This window comes from Emydura macquarii, unplaced genomic scaffold, assembly GCF_026122565.2.
Source record: "Emydura macquarii macquarii isolate MOO-44397 ecotype Brisbane River unplaced genomic scaffold, CSIRO-AGI_Emac_v2 contig_306, whole genome shotgun sequence".
NCBI lineage: Eukaryota > Metazoa > Chordata > Testudines > Chelidae > Emydura > Emydura macquarii.
The window spans coordinates 14,971,192-14,993,098 of NW_027130443.1; the positions used below are offsets into that span (position 1 = coordinate 14,971,192).

At 42.6% G+C, this 21,907-nt stretch overlaps 2 protein-coding genes across 14 annotated transcripts in view; one reads left to right on the forward strand and one right to left on the reverse strand.

The window, feature by feature from the left end:
• MYO9B (myosin IXB) overlaps positions 1-4,728 on the reverse strand; it is a 60,352-nt gene extending 55,624 nt beyond the window's left edge. For 4 of the 8 annotated variants that reach the window (XM_067561237.1, XM_067561209.1, XM_067561218.1 and 1 more), the window contains exon 1: positions 4,182-4,720. The gene's annotated coding sequence lies outside the window, so the exon portion shown is untranslated. Of the gene's footprint in view, positions 1-4,177 lie in introns of all 8 variants that reach the window. The other 4 variants (XM_067561174.1, XM_067561191.1, XM_067561229.1 and 1 more) reach the window with 4 other exon arrangements.
• HAUS8 (HAUS augmin like complex subunit 8) overlaps positions 4,166-21,907 on the forward strand; it is a 54,438-nt gene continuing 36,696 nt past the window's right edge. For 2 of the 6 annotated variants that reach the window (XR_010922240.1, XR_010922239.1), the window contains exons 1-12: positions 4,800-5,252; positions 6,175-6,273; positions 6,820-6,890; positions 7,346-7,401; positions 8,474-8,579; positions 10,225-10,338; positions 11,635-11,717; positions 13,071-13,145; positions 14,849-15,007; positions 16,029-16,170; positions 17,844-17,985; positions 18,883-18,990. Coding sequence is in view for 4 of the 6 variants with exons in the window: in XM_067561500.1 (XP_067417601.1) it covers positions 6,230-6,273; positions 6,820-6,890; positions 7,346-7,401; positions 8,474-8,579; positions 10,225-10,338; positions 11,635-11,717; positions 13,071-13,145; positions 14,849-15,007; positions 16,029-16,170; positions 17,844-17,985; positions 18,883-19,003 (1,113 nt within the window). In the remaining 2 variants the exon portion in view is untranslated. Of the gene's footprint in view, positions 4,363-4,797; positions 5,253-5,409; positions 5,659-6,174; positions 6,274-6,819; positions 6,891-7,345; positions 7,402-8,473; positions 8,580-10,224; positions 10,339-11,634; positions 11,718-13,070; positions 13,146-14,848; positions 15,008-16,028; positions 16,171-17,843; positions 17,986-18,882; positions 19,914-21,907 lie in introns of those variants that run through there. The other 4 variants (XM_067561500.1, XM_067561490.1, XM_067561508.1 and 1 more) reach the window with 4 other exon arrangements.

Here is a 21,907-nt window from a genome sequence, read left to right on the forward strand (position 1 = left end):
AAAGTCCAAGTACCCTACATCCACTGGATCACCTTGTCCACATGTTTGTTGACCTCCTCAAAGAAATCTAATAGATTGATGAGGCACAATTTCCCTTTAAAAATGCCATGTTAATGCTCCCCTGGTTCTTAATTCTATTAGTAGTAGTATTCCATAGTGCCTAGTTTCCTGAACAGTGCTGGGTCCCTATTGTGCTAGGTACTACAATTACACAAATGGGAATTCGCTTAAACTACTTTATCTCTAAATTTTATGTGGGTTTAAAAATAATTTATTTCAGTCATACCTTAACCTGGGCATATCTGAAAGAACTTTACAAACACTGTGCTGATAAAGACCATTGCTCTTTGAAGTACAGTATATTATCTCTGCCAAGATCTGCATCATGTTACCAACTGAAGCTTAATACTGTACAGGTAGCATAGGAAAGCCCAGGTAAATCCAACTCTACAGCTCCACTTCACTATTAAAGAGGCACTTGATAACATCAGGATACAAAACAAAGCACACAAGAGAAACTGACCTCCATGAGGATGCAAGTCAAGTCAAAGACCAAAACAAAAGAGGTTCTGCTAATCCTTGCACAAATGTGCCACTCACTACAATTTCATTAGTTTTATATATAAGGAAGAACATTTTAAATATGATGCCTGAGGCTCTCTCTCTGCTTGAAACATGGGAGTTCTGGAAAGTTTTCAACCTACTTTTTTTTTTTTTTTTTTTTTTTTTTTTTAAATGCTTGTATTTGCAAATTGAGGACTAGTAGAATCAGGCCTTGAAGCTCAGTTGTTGCAGCTAAAGTTCCTGGCACCTATTGTAATACAGTGCCCACATGTATTTTAAATTGAAATTTACTTTATACCACCACTCGCCACTGATAAGATGCATCTCCTCCACAAAGGAGGATCACACATACAAATGTTTTATTGGAGGAGTATTGGACACTGTTCTTAAGTGAAAGTTGCTTACGTAGATGGCCAGAAGTTTCTGTATTTACCAGCATATTAACAGTGTAAAAACATTAAACCATTTTTAATGTCATTGCTAAATGCTAGAAAGGAATTCTAGACACACATGAGATGTCTAGTCAAAAATAATTCAAACATCTACTTAGAGGCTCTTTTTACAGTCTTAAAGTCCCTAGAGATGCGATACATATCTATTTTGTATAATGGCAAGGAGAATGCTTTGATCTGTTTACATAAACATTAATCAGCTATACCTCAAATCAGATAGAGCAAATGCCAATTCTCACTGCTAGTATTGAAGTATGGGATACCAAGTCAATTTTAAAGAGAAACATTTTATTTAGGATTTAAAGCTGAGGACATTTTATATTTGAGACATAAACAATGTATTTGTAGACATTCTTAGCATGTTATTTAAAAATTACACACACTTTCCACCCTTTAAATGCGTAAGAACAAGTACCAAACCTTGGGATCTTGAAATAAAATCAGTTAAAAGTTATCAAGAGTTGAGACAGGCAAGATTACATCTTTTAGGGATTTTTCTTTCAAAATTCCTAAGATATGAGAAACAAAAAATTTGTCCCTCCAACTAACATATGGTCATTTTTAAGATGGCCAGACTTGGGTTGTAAGTATATGAATCAGACAAACACTTTATTCATACATCAGATTGTTCAACAGGTCTAGTGCTTGAATCACCATTTGTCAGAAAGCTCAGTCTGTACGAACTTTCAATTATGGATACGTCTCATTTAAATTTTTCATCAGCTGCATTTACGGTTTCTAAATTATTCAGCTCGACAAGTGTTTTAAGTTCCACAGCAAAACCGGAACAGAGACCTATGAACCCCCCTGTTCTTATGCTGGGTAGAATTGAGTTTTTGGGCTGTCCCATTTCACTGACATCCAACATAACTGAGTCAACTTTTGGAAAAAACTCTTTGTTAAGCCAGTCAATCTTTCTGAAGTATAAGAAGAAAGCATGGTTCAACTTGGTACCGTGAGGAAACTAAGCAGAACAATTCTAGTGCATTGTACTGTGGGCTCTCCCACATTTGGGAGTAAGCCTGGGCACCAAGACTTAAAACATAGGCGCTTCTCTAGGTTTTGGGAAAGGGACGAGAAGGGAGCATTCTGGTACAGAAATACCATGATAGTTGCTTGAAAATAAATTTCTTTTTTAAAAAAGTGACTCCAATAGGAATCACCCCATCCCTCACCCAACTTCATTGAGGAAAAGTACAGAAGTGAGTCACTAGTGAAAAAGGAAGGAATTTAAATACAGGATGCTGATTAACAACAACACCACCATCACCTACTCTTACATAGTACTATTCATCAATAGTGCTCAGAAAGATGGCCAGTATCATTATTCCCCATTTACAGATGGTGGAACTGAGGCATAGAGGGGGAAAGCGACTTGCCCAAGGTTACCCAGCAGGCTAAACATAGAGGTGGGAAAACAGCCCATATCTCGAGTTCCAGTTCTGTGCTCTGTCCCCTCTAGAGCACACTGCCAGAATCAATGGAATGGCAGAGATTAACATGTAGTACAGTGTAAGCATAAACAAAAGAGCTGATAAACTGAAATGAAGCCATAATTGCTTTTCTTAAAGTCTATTAATCATTCAGTTACACTGCAACAGATGTGATATGCTGTCATGTATGTCACACCCAATTAGAGCGACTGAAAAAGATGTTACTTTACTACTTTTCTTAAGGCAAGCAAATATTAAAACTTAGCATTTTTAGAGGTGCTATTTTATATAAATTCCAGATAATAGCATCATGCAACTTTAAATGGCGAAAGAGTCAAAACTTGTAAAGAATAATCTTCTTAGGCAAAGAAATATATACTCCTCCTCCACAAAATTCACAGTTTGTGGAGAATTATAAACACAATCATCTTGTTTTTCCTTCAAATTTTTCTATAAAAATCTGTTCCTGGTGAGATGCAACATAAAGAAACCAAAGGTTTACTGAAGTCAATGGGTGTGAATATTCATGTGCTAATTGGAATGCAGGATTGACTCACGACAATATTAGGACAACTGCTCCTATTGGCCCAGTAATAGGTCTGAAATCTCTTGAGCCCTTCTGAATGCTTGCAACCTTATCTGCAGATAGGAAAGCAGACAAACTGATACCCACTCTGAAGTGTTGTGTGGGGAGGGTGCTGACGCCATCATCCTTGAAAAGCTGATCACTTCAGACATCTAAGACCACCTTCTAATCCCCTGCTACACTGCCATCATCTTACAGAAGATGAAAACAAACAATTGTAGAACTGTTGTGGGCATTGCTTATTTCTCACCAAATTCAGATACTCTAAACCCTGAGTTCCCCACAATGCTCACAAATGGAACTGGTTAAGATACGAATATTAGTCGACAGCCGTTTTTCTAATCAGAGTAGGGGAAGCCAGAAAAAAGGTATGCTTCCTAGCTTTAAGACCTTAACATTCTTTGGAGGCAAGACATATGGCTCCCACAGTAATCACTCTGCAATCCTGTCTGCTAAACACATCAATGCAGATAGATGCAGCACAGCATAGTACAACAGGCACTTTCCCTTAAAACCTGAGCACAGTGTAGGAGTCTGCTCATCAACATAGGCCTGACAGTACACAGGTCTGTTGTGCCTCCTGCTCACTGGCTCAGTTGTAGAGCTGGGAACAGAGGGCACCCACAATCACACCCACAAGCCTGGGTTTACTCCCAAAGCCCAGGCACCAGAACTCCTTAGGAAATAGCTATGAGCTAGAAAAACCAAACTCCACTGCCAATAACGGTTCCAAGTAGTTAAGATTCCCCAAGCAAACCCTGAAGGAATTTACTAGGGAGTTGGGCCATCCAGAGTGCGTCTTCCTTGCCCTCCCACCCCAAATCCCATGGGCAAGCTCTGCACCATCTGAGGGGGCTTGAAGATACAGGTCCCCGTGTGCATTTATAGAGGATCTGATACAACCCACCCTCCTGCACTTCCTCTCCAGCATCCTCCTCCGCCCGGCATGAAAGCCCCCGTCAGCCTCCAGTTCTCCGTTACTGGCTCGGAGTGACTCCCCTCTGAAGAGCGCTACACAGCACTGCCGCCTTCTGCCCAGACCCATCCCCCACCCCTCCTCCCCCCAACCGCCCCTCCTCACAATTCCCTCCCGCAACCGCCCCCGGCCTTCCCGTCGCTCCGACCAGCCCCTTCCCGCTCACCAACCGAGGGGAACGGCACAACTGGGGCAAGGGCGCGCGCTCTCCATAGCGTTACTCTGGCGGTCCGGCTGCTCGATCACTCCCAGGCCCGGCCCAGCCCGGCGGCGGCCCCGGCCCCAGCCCCTCCTACCACTCCTCCATCCAAGCCCCGCGGCGCCGAGGCCGAGGCACGGCTTGACGGCTGAGTAAGTCGGGCCGACTTCCGCGTGGGGGGTAGGGGAAGGACAGGGCGATGCCGGGCAGAACCTGGGGAGCTCAGACACTCCCGGAAGCAGCTAACGCTCGCGCATGCGTGAGAGAGCTGAGCATGCGCACTACTACTAGCGTCCAGTCCCTCCGGATGGCCTGCGTGCGTTTTCGACCGGCGGAGTCAGGGCCGCTTAGGAGAGCACAGAGCAAGCGTGCGGCTAGGTGCGCGAGGCGACTGGCCAGACACCCCGAGGATTTACGCAAATGACTGTGTTCATTTGGATATTGATGAATATGCATAACCTCATCTGCATAGCGTCTCCTTTTCAAATGACAGGGTTATTCTCGTCATTTGCGTAAACCCTCTGGATTTCTACCCCGTAAGACAGATCAGCAGCCGCCCGCCCGTGGCCAGGCCAGTCGAGTCCCCCCCGCCGCGCACCTGCCTGCCGAGCTCTCCGGCTCCCCCTGGCGGCCGTGCAGCCGGGAGGGCGCAGCCCGTCTTGGTGCTAGTAGTGCGCATGCTCAGCTCCCTCACGCATGCGCATTGCGCATAGCTGCCCTGGCTTCCTGTGGCAGTGGCTCAGCTGCTCGGCCTACGTTGTCCCTCGCTCCAAGGCGGAGGGCAGCTGGGCGCTGTGTTTAACCGACAGCGGAGCAGTTACCAGTTGCGCTGGGTTGGACTGTTTTGCTGCCCCTCACCCCAATAACGTTCCGTGCCTGAGAAGTGCGGCACTTCCGCCTGCCACCCACAGAGGCCGCTGTGGCTGGGCGCCAAAGGCACCGCCCTCGCGGCGCCGCGCGGCTGCGCGTTGTTCAAATATCCTCCGCGCCGCGCGCCCACTGACCCGCGCCACCCGCCCCCGCCCCCGCGGAGCCCGCTGAGGTAGGAGAGAGAGAGCGGGGCCCGGCGGGGCGGGGCGTCTCGTTTCAGACTGGGGCGCGGGCTCAGGAGCGGGGGGGCGGCAACACTGAGCTGAAGGGGGGGGCCAGTGCAGGGCCATCTAGGCATGGGGGTGTCGGGCTACACGGGGCAGGGACAGATGTGCCTGACTGAATGGGAGAGGCTCGGGGTCAGCATGGGGGGGGCTCCCTGACACCCTCCCCCCCCTCAGAAAACGTCCATACTTAACCCACAATTCTCTAGGTTCTTGGGTTGCCGGCCTTGCATTTTAGTTTTTCCTGAGGTAAACTTTGTGCTGACCGCACTAAAAATTAATGTCAAAATAAAATGTGTTATTTCTACCCAGTTTTACGGACACTTTCATTTATGGATGGACAGTGTTAAAATTGTAAGTTTTTTTACTGACTGTCAGTACATTTACAGATGGTTGGCAGCCCGAACCGCTCAGCCCCTCCCTTATCCTTGCTCTCCCAAGCGTTTACATTGCTCCTGGGGGGAGGGGCGGGAAATACTTTCTACTCTGTAGTATAGTTTAAATGAATTACTCACAGTTCTATATTAATATGCCTAGTAAGGAATCTATTTGTCAAAAAAACATTTCCTGAATTTTTTTTTTTCTGTGGTATTACAGACATACTCGCTGACAGGTATTTTGAAATAAATTACCAAAATAATTGAAACTGGTGTGATTATATTGTGTTATTTTGACAAATAAAATATGTAGAATTTTAAAATATTGTGTCGGATTTTTAATTTTTGGTGCAAAATTCCCCCGGGAGTAAAAGACAATCAGGAGGTGACTTGTTTCAATAAATGAGTTGATCTACTTTTGGGCTACTAGCACAATAAATATATTTGGTTAATTTTGAGCTAATTTTTAAATTACCTTGAACTATTAATGCAGTAGAAATCTGGCAACCTTCCAAGTGATTGACCAACCGAGCCGCCAAAGTAACGCTATGGAGAGTGGGCCCTTGTCCCAGTCATTCCTTTCCCCTCGTAGGTGAGCAGGAAGGGGCTGGTGTGGGGAAAAGGGGGCTGGTTGGAGGGTGGGGAGGGAGGATGGGGAATGGCATGGGGGAAGGGAGTCTAGCTGGGGAGATGGGGATGGGGGAGGGCATGGGGAGATGGGAGGCTGATTGTGGGGAGAAGGCAGTAATGCTGTATAGAGCCATGGCTCCATGGGGTGAAGGTACAAGCTCTCCCTGCAAGGATTTGGGGTGGGGCGGCAAGGACCCCAAGGCGCTGCAGAGTCATAAAGTAGTTGCATCTGCCTTTTCCCTCCACGCTAGCAATGTGAGACCTGGAAAGTGGGCGTTCTAGCTGCTCCATTGTAAACTCGATGATGGGGCTGGGGGAGATGCTGCGCCTACACGGGAAGTTTGACAGGATGGCGGTGGGAGGCCTGGTAGGGTGAATAAGGGTGTCCCTGATATTGCCCTTCTCCCAGGGACAGAGCCCAACTGGACCCCTTCGCCCGTGCCCTAGAGCCCTTGTTCTCACTACCCCACTTAGGGGTGCATTGACCTGTGTGCCTGTGTTTGTGTAGGGTGCCCCCAGAAGCAGAGGGATCTGCTGAGCTGAACGGGAGCGCAGGGGCTGCAGGGACCAGGCCTAAAGGTAGGGACAGCATGGCACTGTTGGGTGGGGTGTTGGGGTGGGTAACAGGTGGCAAGCCCAGAACAATGGGAGTCGGGTAGGCCCATAGATACAAATCCGCTGATGATAGCTTTCCCAGAGGCTTTTGTGCTGGATCCATGCTGCTGCCCATTCTCCTCACGAAGTGCTTCCTGCAAGCTCTGTCTGGTGGAACTCTGCCCAGGGATTGGCCACCCTCTAGTTCATCCACCCTGCTGTGTGCAACACCTCCCTGCCTTCTTCACTCATTCAATAAGGGTCAGTAATCACCATGGGCCAAAAATACCACTAGCAAAACATTGACTTGTTAAAATTAATGTCATTGTATGTTTTGTTTGAGTAAATGCTTAGTCGCTACCATGCTGAGACTGGTGTAACTTACATGGAGATAAATAGTCTTGTTGCAGGTCAGATTTAATTTTTTCCTCTCTTTTCAGGAGGAAGAGTTGTAAAGGCCCGCTATCTTCAGTATGATAGAAAACCTGTCGGGAAGGTGAAGTCTGGGTTCAAATGACCTACTTTTAAAAAAAATGCTGGACTCTAAAGTAATAAAACAATAAAAAAGTAGATTGAAGAAGGCAATTTTAAAAAGTAAAAATATATATCAGGCTTCAACTGAAACACAAATCGTTTTAAAGAGACTCTAGAATTTGGCTTAGAAATATGTCTGTAAGAGCTCATCCACTCTGCCTATTATTTGTTGTTAAACAATATGGGGTACTTTAACCCCATAGTCACTGAGAGAGTTCCCCCTGCATTCTTATGAGCTCCCACCACGTCACAGAGAGCAAAATCAGGATTGCCAGCAGATTGAGGAAAGTGATTATTCCCCTCTATTCAGCACTGGTGAGGCCACATTTAGAGTACTGTGTCCAGTTTTGGGCCGCCCACTACAGGAAGGATGTGGACAAATTGGAAAGCGTCCATGGAGGGCAACAAAAATTATTGGGGGCTGGAACACAACTTATGGGAAGAGGCTGAGGAAACTAGGCTTGTTTAGTTTGCAAAAGAGAAGAATGAGGGGAGATTTGATAGCAGCCTTTAACTACCTGAAGGGGGGTTCCAGGGAGGATAGAGCTAGGCTGTTCTCAGTGGTGGCAGATGACAGAACAATGAGCAATGGTCTCAAGTTGCAGTGGGGGAGGTGTAGGTTGGATATTAGGAAAAAAATTTTCACTAGGAGGGTGGTGAAGCACTGGAATGGGTTACCTAGGGAGGTGGTGGAATCTCCGTCTTTAGAGATTTTTAAGGTCTGGCTTGTGAAAGCCCTGGCTGGGATGGTTTAGTTGGGATTGGTCCTGCTTTGAGCAGGGAGTTAGACTAGATGACCTCCTGAAGTCCCATCCAACCCTAATCTTATATGATTCTATTCTAAGGAATTAATGCCGAGCCAGGCCTCTTATGTGACTGCAAAGTATTGTAATGCCCCAAGCAGCTTGCTTGCTTATTTATTTATTGGTAATTATCTCTGTCAGTGAAATACTGTAATGAAGTAGGAGCCAAGACAGGGCATTACACCTCTTAATCATTGCTGAGCTGGATATTATCTGTTTTCCCATTGACAGAGCGCCTCAGCAAATTCCTCTGTAGTTTCTGGTGTGAAAAGATCTGAAAAGGGGGAAACCCCAACTGGAAGAGCAAGTTTTTCTGAGAAATGCAAAGCCACCACAGGTAAGTTGTTTTGTAGCAGAAACAATAAAAAACTATTCTTTATGGACTTCTCTCAACCTGTGCTGCTGTGGTATCAATGAGGAAGCAGGGACTATTGTGAAATTCTCTAAAGATCATAGACTAGATAGTCTAGAAGCCTAGAAAAGCTTTTTCCCCCCTTAACTGACAATATAGAAGCACTGTATCTCTTGTCATTGATACTTATTACTAACAGACTTTAATGTAATAATATGCATAGAGAATGTAGAACTTATCTATCTGGAAATGAGACACCAAATTAATTCTCTAGAATAAACTGCTGTCATTCTGTGGATGGTTTGGGCTCTACTTTAATACCCCAAAATACTTCTCTAATTCTTATACAGAGCTAGAGGAAAGAACAATAAATGCCCACAACATAAATCATTAGCAATTTCACAAATCTACATGTTTGTAAAATGATCTTGTATGTAATGCTCAGTGTGTAAGCACTTGTCCAGGTGATCGTCCAGTGGGAAGGGAATATTTTAAAATGATTTTAATTCAATGTTACTTCTGTAGGGCTTTAATCACATATGTATTACCTTTCATTTGGGCTCTGCTCATGTTGGCAAGCTATGAAATGGCTAGGATAGCATAGGGTCAGACTAGATGGCTACTGAAGAGTGCTAGAAGGCCAATATATCAGCCCCAGGCTCAGCAAATCCCTTTTCCCCTTGTGGCTGAGCAGGGGTTACTCCAGGTTAATTAACACACTTGGAGCCAATCAAGGCCCCCCCCAGGACTTGTTAAAAGCCTCTGCTCCAGAGAAGGAGTGTGGCTAGAGTTGTGAGAGTGAGGTGAACTACAGAGAGTGTGTGAGCAGGCAAGATACTGTCAGAAACCAGGAGGGTTTAGGAGAAGGAGCAGAACGCTGGCAGAAGAGAACCCTGCAGGTACAAAGACTCAGGGAGGGAAAAACCCTGCCCGAAGAGGGCAAAGGACCTTTCCCAGGCCTGGAGGCCTGAGGGAAAAGACCCTGCCAGAAGGGGAAGATCGAACTGGACATTTGGTTCGGCACTACCATGCCCAGTGGGGCTGTCAGAAGTCAAGAGCCTCCCCTGGCAAGGAGGCCAGGAAGGGCCCCTGTCTGAGCAAGGTCCAGACATTAAGTCAAGGGGCACGGGGAAGTAACCCAGAGAAGCTAGCAGCTTTCCTGAAGCCACAGCATGAGGCTGCTACTTGTTGGGGCCCCGAGTAGAAGGTGGGACCGCCCCCGCCTCCCCACCAGCCATTCACTGGAGGGGCAAGAGCCCTAGTGAAGAGGCAAGGGCCTCTGAGAACCAGAGACGGGACTGGGACCCAGCAGGGAGTGGCCATCTTAGGGGGGGTGAAGCAGTTTTCTGATCTACTGCTAGAAGGAAGCACTGGACCCACCAAGGTAGAGAAAGAACTTTGTGACACAGCATTCTGAACAAGTTGAACCCCAACTAAAAGACACTCTGTGGTAAGTTACAACTGCTATGTTTTTTGACTTTTGGAAAGCAAAAAAGATGGAAATATCCAGATAAGACTTTTCTCTTTGTTTATAAATGAGCTATTGTGCAAACATCTGTGAACTTGCACAACTAAGTGTTCTGGACTGCTCATTTACGTTCTACCACACTAAAATAACTTGTTTCTACAGGCACTGCACCTAGCACATTAAATCGTACTGTCTTGGGAAAAGATGACTTGCAGTCCACTTTATTAGAGGGCCATAAAATTGCTCGACCTGACCTGGATCTCTCAGCTATTAATGGCAAGGTTTCTCATTTAACTCTCCTTTTAACATTGTTTAAATCAGAAATTATAATGTGTGTTAATGGTATTTAACAATTTTCATCTGAAGATCTCAAGCATACTATCAAAGAGGGTGACTATTCTCCTCATTCTAAAATTGGGGAAACTGACATAGAGAGGTTGACGCCTAAATTTTTAAATGTGGCATCTAATTTTCAAATCCCCAATGTCTGGAGTGCCCTACTTCTAGATTCCTGGGACTTGATATTCAGAGCATCCACGACTCTGCCTCGAAGTAACAAGTTGAATTTGTTGTGAGCATTCACCCCTTCTAGAAATTATGCCCTAGGTATTTAAAGGTGGGACCTAAAATTAGAGGCCAGTTTTGAAAAATTGGAAGGGACCTGTTCATGCAACAAGTCAGTATCAGAGCCAGGAGTAGAGTCCGAGTAGAAATATTCTTTCTTCCCTTTATAAAATCAGGGTGGATTGATTTAAATCAAGGAGATTAAAATCAACATTTTAAATCCCCAAATGGAAAGCCTTGATTTAAATTCATGTTAATCACCTCATCCATATTGTACTTCCTTCATTTTCTAAAGAAAAGTGCATTCTCATTGATATAACCTAAAATATGTTGATTCACAACTAAATAGAGCCTTTACACTAGATTTGATACATATTTTTGCTACCTAGGAGGGTATACTATAACTAAACATGCTTATTTAAGCCAATACATAGCTGAGTATTTTCAGATTCTTATTAATTAATTGTACATTTTAGTCTGTTAGAAAATGATGAATGATAAATAACTTTTTGCTTATGATTTGTGACAAGCTGCATTAGGATGGTAACTGGAATTTAATTAAACACACAAGACAGTATGTACAATTTATTTCTATTAAACAAAACAACCCCTTAACATAGTACATGACCTACCGTGCCATATTAATAAAGCTTGACCTTAGAATTAGGGGAAAAACTTCTTTCTTTACATGGAAAAGCAGCCTTCAATTCAGTTTTTGCTAGAAATTCCTGGATTCAGCATATTTATTTTTTATTTAAATATTTTAAGAGATTATAATAAGTTTAGACCTTGACATATTTTCTATTAAATTCAGATTTCATTTTTTAAAAGAACTTATAAATAACAAAATTAAAAATCTAATTAAAAAGAACAATTTAACTCATCAATTTTTATCCACCCTGCATGAAATTATATGAAAACTGTCTTTTAAGAAGCTTATGATTGTCTCATTCAAAGCATTTTGGCAAAGAAGCACCATACATTTCCTGTCTTTTCTTTGTGGTTTAGACAAAAGTCTCTTAAAAAAAACTCCTGGTTCAAAGTCTGTCTTCATAGCAGAATCAAGAACACGAAAAAAAGAGCAAAATTCAGTAAGTGACACTTTAAATTAGCTAGAAATTGACATAGCGATATTTACTGGGAATGTACAGAATAAGGATTTTTGTTCATCATTAATTTTGGCAGCAAAAGTTAAGATTTCCAGGGAGGACTGAAGACTTGTCCCCAGAAACCATGTGGTAACAAGTGCTTCTGTTGTGTGTGGTATTGGTGAGAATGTCCTCTGATCATCTTGAAAGCACTAAGGACTGTTATTGCCTGAAGAGCTGGTGTAGGGCTCATTGCACACAATAGTTCCCAAAGGACTCAAAGAAAGAAGCTACCAATAAAACTAAAAGCATTGAGTACAAGCAACTTCACTAAAAATAACTTGGTAAATGCTCACAAAAGGAAATGTAATAGACCAAATTCAGCCGTGGCTGTAAAGCTCGTTAGCCCAGTATAAGTAGGTGCAGATCTAAATTCAGCCTATATGTAAAATTTTACATTCTTTTTAAGAAAAAATTTGCATTTCGCCAGTGAAATGCACCCCGTCCTGTGTGTTCTAAAATTTTTATCAAAGCATCCAAATAGCCTTTGTTCTGACAGCTGCCATGTTGTATAATGAAATATCAACTTGAGTATCAGATATTTTGAATGGAAGAAGAGAGTGTATAATCCAGCATGGTGCTTTCTTCATGTCAATACAGAGAGGGAGGCCTTCCCTTAGTATGTCACCAAGCATATCTGTCCTCTCTAAAGTATGGCCAAGTACAGTTAGTCCTGTAAAGGCTTCCAGCGTCTCTGCTGGTGGGGATTTGCTTTGTATACCACCAACATTCCACTGTGTGAGTCCAGCTTCTATTTCTTCTTAGACCCCTCTCCTGCTGTGGCTAGTCTTCGTTAGTTCTTTACCTTGCTGTGCTCTTATCCGTGCTTTGTAATAATGTCCCAGTGTTCACAAATATGTGGTAGGCTACTTACATCCCATGGTTTGTATAGTACTGTACTTGAAAGTTAAATTGAGGCCCCTTTTATATTGACAGTGATTCATCCAACACAGCATAGAAACTTCATATCTTCTGGTGGAACTGTGAATCCTTCAAAGAATACACTAAGTAGAGTGACAGGATTTAAAAAAAACAATAACCCATAGTTAACCAGGCTCCATGGTGTTAGATGAGAAATACCAAATTTTAAAGAAATATCCTCATTTAAAAAATACAATAATCTGTGTAGTTGACACTTGGTGATAACAGGACTGGCTTTGGTTGCAAATATGCTTGTAATGATCAGAGATGCTGCTTTGAACACAGAGACTCAAACTTTAATTTAGAAATAGTTGTTTGTATTTAATTTTTAAATATATATGCTACCATTGATGATAAAAATTTGATTTACTTAAGAAATCTTCTGATCCTGATGATGTGATTGGGTTGATGGAATCTCAGGCATTACTATTAAGCTATGCATCAATCAAGGTAAGCTACAGATAGTCAAATGTTTGATATTCCAGAGCTACAATAACCATAAATACACTCTTGGAAAACTTTCTAAATATAACTTAAATTACCTGCCTTTCTGCTACATGAAAGTTAGATTTATGCTTCAGATATCTTTGATTATGCAATTGTGATTCACTTCAGACACTTCCACATATATAGCATTCCATGCATTTCATTAAACAGTGATCAGGGCTCAGAGAGATTCTGAGGTAGTTGGGAGGAGACTCCCACTTACAGACAAAGTGCACACGTTGAGTGACTATTCTTATTTTTGCAATGCTGTAAGTGTGCATGGTACACTATAGACAAAAATACTGAGTCCTTGCTCCCAAGAGATTGCAGTCTAAATTTAGGATGATTTAAGGAGGGAGAGCAACATAGTGGGATGGGAATACAGGGATGGGAGGACAAGGGATTCAGCAGTAGGGTTAGGTAGTCACTGAGCTTAATGATTAAGAAAAAGATTATGTCACGGAAGTAACCAATTCCCTGATTTCCAGAGACCTCGGCAACATTTATTGTTTCAGCCCTGGGGTGAGGGGGCTGGAGCTCTCAAGGGTGGCAGAGGGACCTGGAGCTCCCTGCTGCTGCTGGCGGTGGGGGGACCTGGAGCTCCCAGCTGGTGCGGGTCCCCGTACATCTGAGCTGCCTCTGGTGGCAGGGAGCCTCTGCAGCTCCCTGCCACCGTGGACATTGCGGGCACAGATCCGGAGCTCCAAGCCACCATGGCGTTCCCCCCCAGCTTGAAGTCCCAATGGTGGCAAGGGCCCCACAGACTTGGAGCTCCCAGCTCTCCCTGGTGTTCCAAGCCACACGGGCAGCGGGGGTCCCAGAGCTGGCAGCTGCAGCAAGTTTTTACCTGTCCCACCACAGGGCTTAGGCTCTCATTGCCCCGGTCAGCACCATTTTGTCATGGTTATTTTTAGTAAAAGTCAGGGACAGGTCATGGGCTTTGTGAATTTTTGTTTGTTGCCCGTGACCTGTCCCTGACTTACTAAAATAACCGTGACAAAATCTTAACCTTATTAATGATACTGATTTACATAGTTGTTTGTTAATATAGTATGATGGCTTATAAATCTAATGGAAGAAGTATAGTTGGTGAAGAATTTGGAGGAGAGAATAAAGTCAAATGGGGGGGTTTGCGTATTAGGGGCTGCATTGAAGGTGAAGAGATGAAGGAGCAGATGACGTAGGCAGTGGTTAAATGTTTGACTTGGGTGGAGTTAAGAGACTGGTTCAGAATCCTGAAGGTCTGGTTGAATATTATGCAGAAGATGAGGGGAAGTCAGTAAAAACATTTGAAGAAGCGATGGTCGTGGTCAGAGGGGCTGAGTAAGGCATATGGCACCTCTCCTGCTGAAAACTCAGATACATTTGTTCTCTACTCTTGCAAAATTCTTAAGTTTGCTCTTTATAGCCTAGATGCCATCTTGAGTTCAGGGAGCTGTGGTAAATGATCATGGAGATGGGAATCTTTTACAAAATATAATAGCATTTTATTAACTATATAAGGTACAGAAAAATCACTGCCTACAGTGACCTAACTTCTGAATTCAAATTTGTTTGAATTTCTCTTAACTTTAACATAACCCTTAGAGATATTTCCAAAATATTTTTCAAGTATTTAGCTGTCTGTGGTTTAATATCGACTCCAAATACATTCTTGGATTTCATAGATAGAAAAAAATATTTCCCAGCTGGAGGAGAAAGGTGAAAGAAACTTATTAATATTGTGTGAAGAAAAGGAAAAACAGCAGAAAAAGCTGTATGAGCTGAAACGCCAACTCCTGCTCAAGAAGAGAGAGCAGCAGCTTGAAGAAGTGCTAGATAAACAGGTTAGTTTATCACACTTCATGCTTCTCCTGCAGTTTGCAAGTGCTCTGGAGAGGCAACCTTTGATCTTTTGGTGTATTTTGTGCCTCACAAATAAAAAAGCATCAAATTTGAACCCTGCTGTGGCACTTTATGCCTCTCATGCAATGTAAAGAAGGGAGAATACCTATGACACCTGCTTTGGTGGCCTCTTATATATGGACTGAAGGGAACACAAGGAGGTCTGAGGGAAGAGTGAGAGCATATTCTGAGCTGTGGGGAGGAGAGAGGTGATAGTGTATCAGTCACCAGAGCAGCTCATAATCTGAAGAACATAAAAGGCTTAAAACCACACTTACATCCTTTAGCGGTACATTTCTTGCAAAGCACAGCATCTGGCTCCAAACATCCTGGGGCTACTACGATTATGAGGACTAGGACAGAGACACTGATCACCTCCTGGGTTGTAAGGTGTGACACAATGGCATCTCCTTGCCCTGTGTTTTTGTTTTGGGGCATGGGATCAGAATAAGGAAAACTGCAATGGACTTTGATGCATTGGGATTGGTGACAGCAGCTCCACCTTCACGTTGGTAGGGAGGGAACTTTTTAAAACATCACTTAATGGGAACACATTGTAAATATATAATAATTTTAAATGAGCCTTTCTAATAGTGATTTAAGTATCCCTTTAAAACTACCACAACAGGTTAGAGCAAAACAAAACATTCTCATTTTTTTCAGTGTATTTTGTGCATTGGCAGCACTTCCAAACAGAGGAAATAAAGAAACAGATATTGGAGCAAGCCTTTCAAACCTGAAGAGTGAACACTTTTAAAAAAATAGGAGTATGTGATGATACAGCCACAGGATTTGTTGATCTCTTCAAACCATATTGATGGTGGTCTTTTTAATACTGAACCAGACACAAATCTCACTTAATTCTTCATTAAGACAAACCAGATAACAAATTCTGACTGCTCTTTCAGAATGGCTTCTCTGCATTGAGGTGTTGGGTTATCATGTGTCCCTTTTTGTTTTCAGATTGAAGTCCTGGCTCCTCTTCTTACTGTCTGTGAACAGTTTAAGGAAGAGTATAAAACCTTTGCAACTGCCTTGGATGCCACTAGACACGAGCTTCCCATGAAGAACATTCACATGGCAGGAAATAGACACAAATATTTGGGTATGAAAACTCCAAATTATCAGGATTTTGCATTTTTCAGTACACTAGACTCTTGTGTACTTCTGTAAATTGAAATGTAACTCCAGCCTGGTTAAATCCATGGCATGTCTCTTGTTCAGTGCCCTTGGCTTTTCTGTGGAGGTGATACTGAAACATTAGTCCCATATTTTGCTTTGTATTGTGTGCATATTTGTTCATCTCTAGTTAATAAACTGCATCCATCCAATTAGTTTTTCTATAATATGAGCAGAGCGCTTTATACAAAGAGCATCCTTTTTACGTGGTCTTTGGAATGTTTCTGCACTGCTTGTATCTTAGGGAAAAAAACACGGAAGCAAATAATTCTGGTTCTTGTCGTTAGCTCTTTCTTGGTAGGCTAGACCTCAAAATTAGTTTCTTGAAAGAAAACAAAAAGCTTACTTATTGAATATAAATATGTTCCTTTTCTGCTTTACTGAAGTTCCAAGGAATTCTTAATTTCAGTGCAGAGCAAAAATGCTGCCTTGTCTTTCGCACTGTAAACGGAGCTGAGCAGCTTCTTTCATTTATTGTCTAGTTCGTTGCATCTAGGCATCAAAATGTCATGATAAACTTGCCTAATTTCTAGTTTGGGTCCCTTCACTTATTCTCTGCTGCTATTCTGCTTTGCCGTCTTCACAAATCTGCAGTAAACCAGGAGCGTTCAGGAATGCAAGGGAAAGATGACAAATCCAGTTTCAAGAATGGGCCCACTAACTGCACAGCTCTCTTCTCTCTCTCTCTCTCTCTCTCTCCACATCAATGATAACTTTTAATCAAGTTGATATGAAAATTTAAATAGTGTCTCCAGCTTTTTGCCTCTTGAGATGAGAGTTCAAATCTTAGCTCAAGTGAAAGCCTACTTGGCTTATATCAAAGACTTACACATCTGGACAGGATTGTCTTTCCTTGAGAACTAGGACTTTGAATAGGTGTTTGGGGTGTATCAAGTCAGGAGTTGACCATATACAGGCACATCTGTGTGGGGATCAAACTGGGTTAACAAGGAGGTGTTCTAGTTCATGACTGAAGTGCCTTGGCAGAACTACATTAGAAGGCCTGCATGGTACATCTTCATGCTGGTTCACGACAATACTGCTGTTTCCTTAATTTCTTGAGTACTAATCGTGCTCATAATTTAACAAAAGAGAAGGTAGGTGAAGAACTTGAACTCTTTGCATAAGGAACTTTGGAATGAACAAATATGTAGCATTTGTAAGTGGTTTCCTATGGATTCATTATTCTGAAAGTATCTGCAAAGGTTTGACATTTGGACAGTATACCAATAACAACGTGCAACTGGCCAAGGAATTCTGAATAAATGAAGCTTGCACTCATGTTGTAGCAATACATGGTCTTGGCTTGTAAACTTTCGGTAGAACTTACTAATCTTCCAAATGGAAGTTCATTAGGCAAGTTACCTAGTTTCCTGCTGTGATTAGTCTTAATATAATTCAAGACAATTTTGCTGACAGTAATATGTTTCTGTTGTCTTTTCCTGAAGGATGAATGTACACTAGTACTCTTAAACATTCTTCTCAGTTCTTCAAGCGCTTGGGTGATCGCTCAAACTGCTGACATCTTTAAAATTAATATTATTAACAGGTGCCACTCTGCACTCAATGATAATGGCTGTAACATTTGTTCTTTTGTAGATGACTTACAAAAACATTTAGCTGTCACACAAAGCCTTTTGGTGGAAGCTGCGCCTGACTACTTGGAAGAAAATTCAAAGGCATTCCCAATACTGAAAGAACTGAAAGAAATCGCTCTCAAAATGGATTCAGAACTTGAAAGGTATTTACAAAATCAAGCTGAAGACTCCTCAGTTCTATAATGGATCTTAAAATCTGTAAAAATCTGCAGGTCCTACAACCTCTTCAGACAATCTATATATGAAATGGCTAGTGCCACTAAGCTTAGCTCCTGTACTCTTGTTTAGAGCTGGCCAGGAGTAGCCAGATTTCATCCCTTCCCGTAAAAAGCAAGAAACAAACATCTATTTATCTCCCGCCCCTTCCCCCCTACACACACACGTTCGCACACACACACCTAGAAAGATCTACCTGCACAGAAGACAACGAGGAAAACATCTTTCCTCTGAAAAAGGATCACAGGAGGGGGTGGTTAGTGTGACACATTCTGAATCTTCCAGACAAATTGCAACCAAGGATAACAGTCCTGAAAGACAGGACCATAGCAGGTACCAAGGATATGAAGTGTGGACTGCAGCACTCTGTCTTCAAGAACAAAAATGCAAAGGGGACCATGACTCCGCTCTCCCATTCTTCCATATGGCTTTGCAAAGAGGCTAAAGTAATGAACTATGCTTCCCTTCTGCCTCAATCAACGTTCTTGGGAGGACCCTGGGCCCAATTTCTTTCTCTTGCTATACCACATGAATTATCACTTCAGTAAAGGCATGCTGCTGGAACATCAATCAGAGGTGGGAGAGGGACATAATGCAGAAGGATAAATATTCCCCCAAGGAGCAGACTATAGTTGAAATAACATGAAATGGAAAAACTCACAGGGCCACTCATGACTGAATCTAGGGACCTCTCTCCCTCCATAACACCCCCAAGTTCTCGCTATATTGGAAAACACACCCCCATCTTTTATTACTTTACTACTCATTTAATGAAGTTACAATTAGCCACAATAATTGCTTCAGCCTGTCTGACTTGTTTGCAGGAGCTTCAAGCAAGTTCAGGACCTGTCCTTTGAAGTCAGTAAGGAAGTTTCTTTGCATAACCAAAAAGTCTGTGAAGAGACCCATGGAATAGAGACCCTGAAACACTGGTACTTCGATTAGCTTTGAAATGTTCCTCAGTTACTTGAACACCTGTGGACACTATAACAAGGCCAGGGAGCTTGTCCTTAACTTTATTTTGCTTTATTGTGCTTTTTTGTGCATCTGACTGGTACATTTCCTCAGATATATAAAGTTAAGATAGTTATAATACATACGTGTCATGTTGGTTCAGTTATAAGAATACTCCATGAGTCCCTCATTTTAGACTCAAAACCCCAACCCCACGTGCTTTGTGGAAGCTCATTATTGTCATTGGTTGGTCTTATAAATGTTGAAATGTGGTATAAGAGCTATAGGACACGTTACTGTTGACAAATGCAACGCGCACACCCCATTTAAGTTGTGTTCCTTGTGCCTTATTTCAGCTGTGGCAGGGTAAGAGATCTTTTCCCAAAGTAAATGTGGTTCAAAGGTCATTGCATCAGTATGTAGATTCAGGACCAAATGTATGTGGGACTGTGCATATTGTTGACATTAGCCTGCAAGAGGGATGCCCGCACTCACGAAGTGTGCACTGGTCACTCAGTGAGGAAATATAGCAGGAAGTCTGATCACCCCTTTCCTATGTGATTTGGCAAGAGGAAAAGTCCAGAGAGACGGCTATTGCTCTGTGTGGATAGTTAAATGAAACGATGTTGAATGGGGGGGTACTGATCACTGATTTCCCCTGTAATATTGTGTTCAGCAAAGCTAGAAAATCTCAGCCTTAAATTCTTTTTCGGTATCTTTTTTATTAGGTTGGGTTTTGTTTGGAAGGCGATCTAATATATCTTTCTAAAATTTTACTCTTGGCATTCATGGCCTTATTGTACGGTTCTCACTTTTGCCCGGTGTCGGAGAAGGTTGTGTACAGATTCTCAGAGCTCTTTTAACACACAAGAATGTAAATAAACTTATTTCCTGAACTGTCTGTTCTGTTTCCCCATATTATTATTACTTCTACAAGCCTTTTGTAATGGAGCAAAATACTGTATCGTGCTTTTATGGGAAGTCTGTATATAAAAGCTGCTGCAGAAAGATCTGTGCTCTTTATAGAACTGTTCAGAGTTGCTCTGTGCCAGTCTTTCCTGCCCCCCCCCCCAGTTCAAATATATGTCTCCACTGCTCAGGCTGGGTATTGAAAATCACCCAGTAGCAGCCTGGTTGGATCCCATCTCTTCATGGGAGTGCTTCCTGTCAGGGCCTAGTAGGGAGGGCCTGAAGGATCCATGGGAAAGAGGGCTCTAGCCACTAAGCCATTGGACTTCCCCAAAGTAAACTCTGGTGCCTGTGATTGCAGCTGTAGCAGAGACCAGTCTACCAGCTTCCCCAGGTCGCAGGTGCTGGGTGTGGTCTGCCTCGTAATTACTGTCTCAGGCAACATATACAAGGGAAGTACAGGTATCAGCTGGTGTCAATATCAGGTCTTGCACTCCCAAAATCCCTAGCAGAGGCTGTCCTGTAAAGGGTGCCAGGTGAGGGTCAGGAGTCTTGTTCCTGCCTGAGGAACTGTGGGGTCTCCATGTGGCCACATGCTTAAACAGAAACAGTTGAGGGATGTGAGCTGTGGTGTTGGGTGGCTCATGGCAGGGACAGTAAAGGGCACTGGCTGTTCCCAGGTACTTTGCACCCAGCTATCCCGGGCCAGTGACAGCATGATTACCCCATCACTATACCCCAAACCCTTTATATCGGAGGCAGGTAGGAGAACCTGTACAGCCTAAAGACAAAGGCATGCAAATGCCTGAATGAGAAGTTTACTTTGACAGGGAGCAAGCTCTGCCAGCAGGGACCTTCTCCTGAGAATCCCTCCTCTCCTGTTTTCAAGTACAAACAGAGGGTTGTCAACAGGAGCCCTGCAGATCATCTCAACCATACAGTCTCCTCTTCAATGGACTAATCTGTTATCAGATCACTAGGAAGTACACTACTCAGTTTAGGACCACTTACTGATCAGAGAAGTTCATTCTGTGCTGCCTATGCCAAATGACCAATTAGTGCAATACTGTCTGTTCTAAACGCCAAAGCTAAGTCCATGTATTGGCCTTTTAAAGATCAATTTATGTATAGACACTGCAAAACAGCAGTAATTTTAGTAATCTAGGCTTTCTAGTAGTCTTAAAGTAACAACTTAAACCTTGTTGATGAAAATGTTACATGTGGAATGCTATAGGTGAAATGGATTAAGACAAAAAATTAATTTTACTTGGTAAAAGCAGCTATGAGAGCACAAATTAGCACATTTACCTTCAGAATCTTGAATTTTTCAGTATACTAGAGTCTTTTCTATTTCTGTGAATAGAAATGTATAGTCAACTTTATTTCAACTTTATTTGTCCACCATCCTTGGAATTCTGTCTGTGCAGATTATGCTGCAACATTAGTTCCATGCTTTGCTTTGTATTGTTGCAGGTTTGTTCATCTCTAGTTAAACTGTGTCCATCCAATTTGTTGTTCTCCTGCTGTAAAACAAGCAGAGCTCTCTAGATGAAGCGCATCCTTCCCCCTCTCCCCTTTCTTTCTTTCTGGTATGTTTCTGTACTTCCTCACTGTTGTTCTTAGGCCATTTAAGTTTGTCCCTTCATAGTAATAAAACTTCATCCTGAATTCTCTTTTGTCTTGCAAAGAACAGAGACGCAAATAATTCTGATTCTTATCGTTAGTTCCTTCCTGTTAATCTGGGCCTTTAAATTTAGTTTCTTGAAAGAAAATGAATTTAGTTGTTTAACATTCATTTGTTGCTTTTTCTGGTCCACCAATGATCTAAGGAATTCTTAGAATTCAAGAATGCTGCCTTGTCTTCAATACTGTACGCAGAGCAGCTTTTAATTTCTTATTGTTTGATTTGTTGCATGTAAGGATCAAAATAATCCATGTCATGATAAACTTGCTTTATTTCTAGTCTGATGTCTTACTTTTATCCTC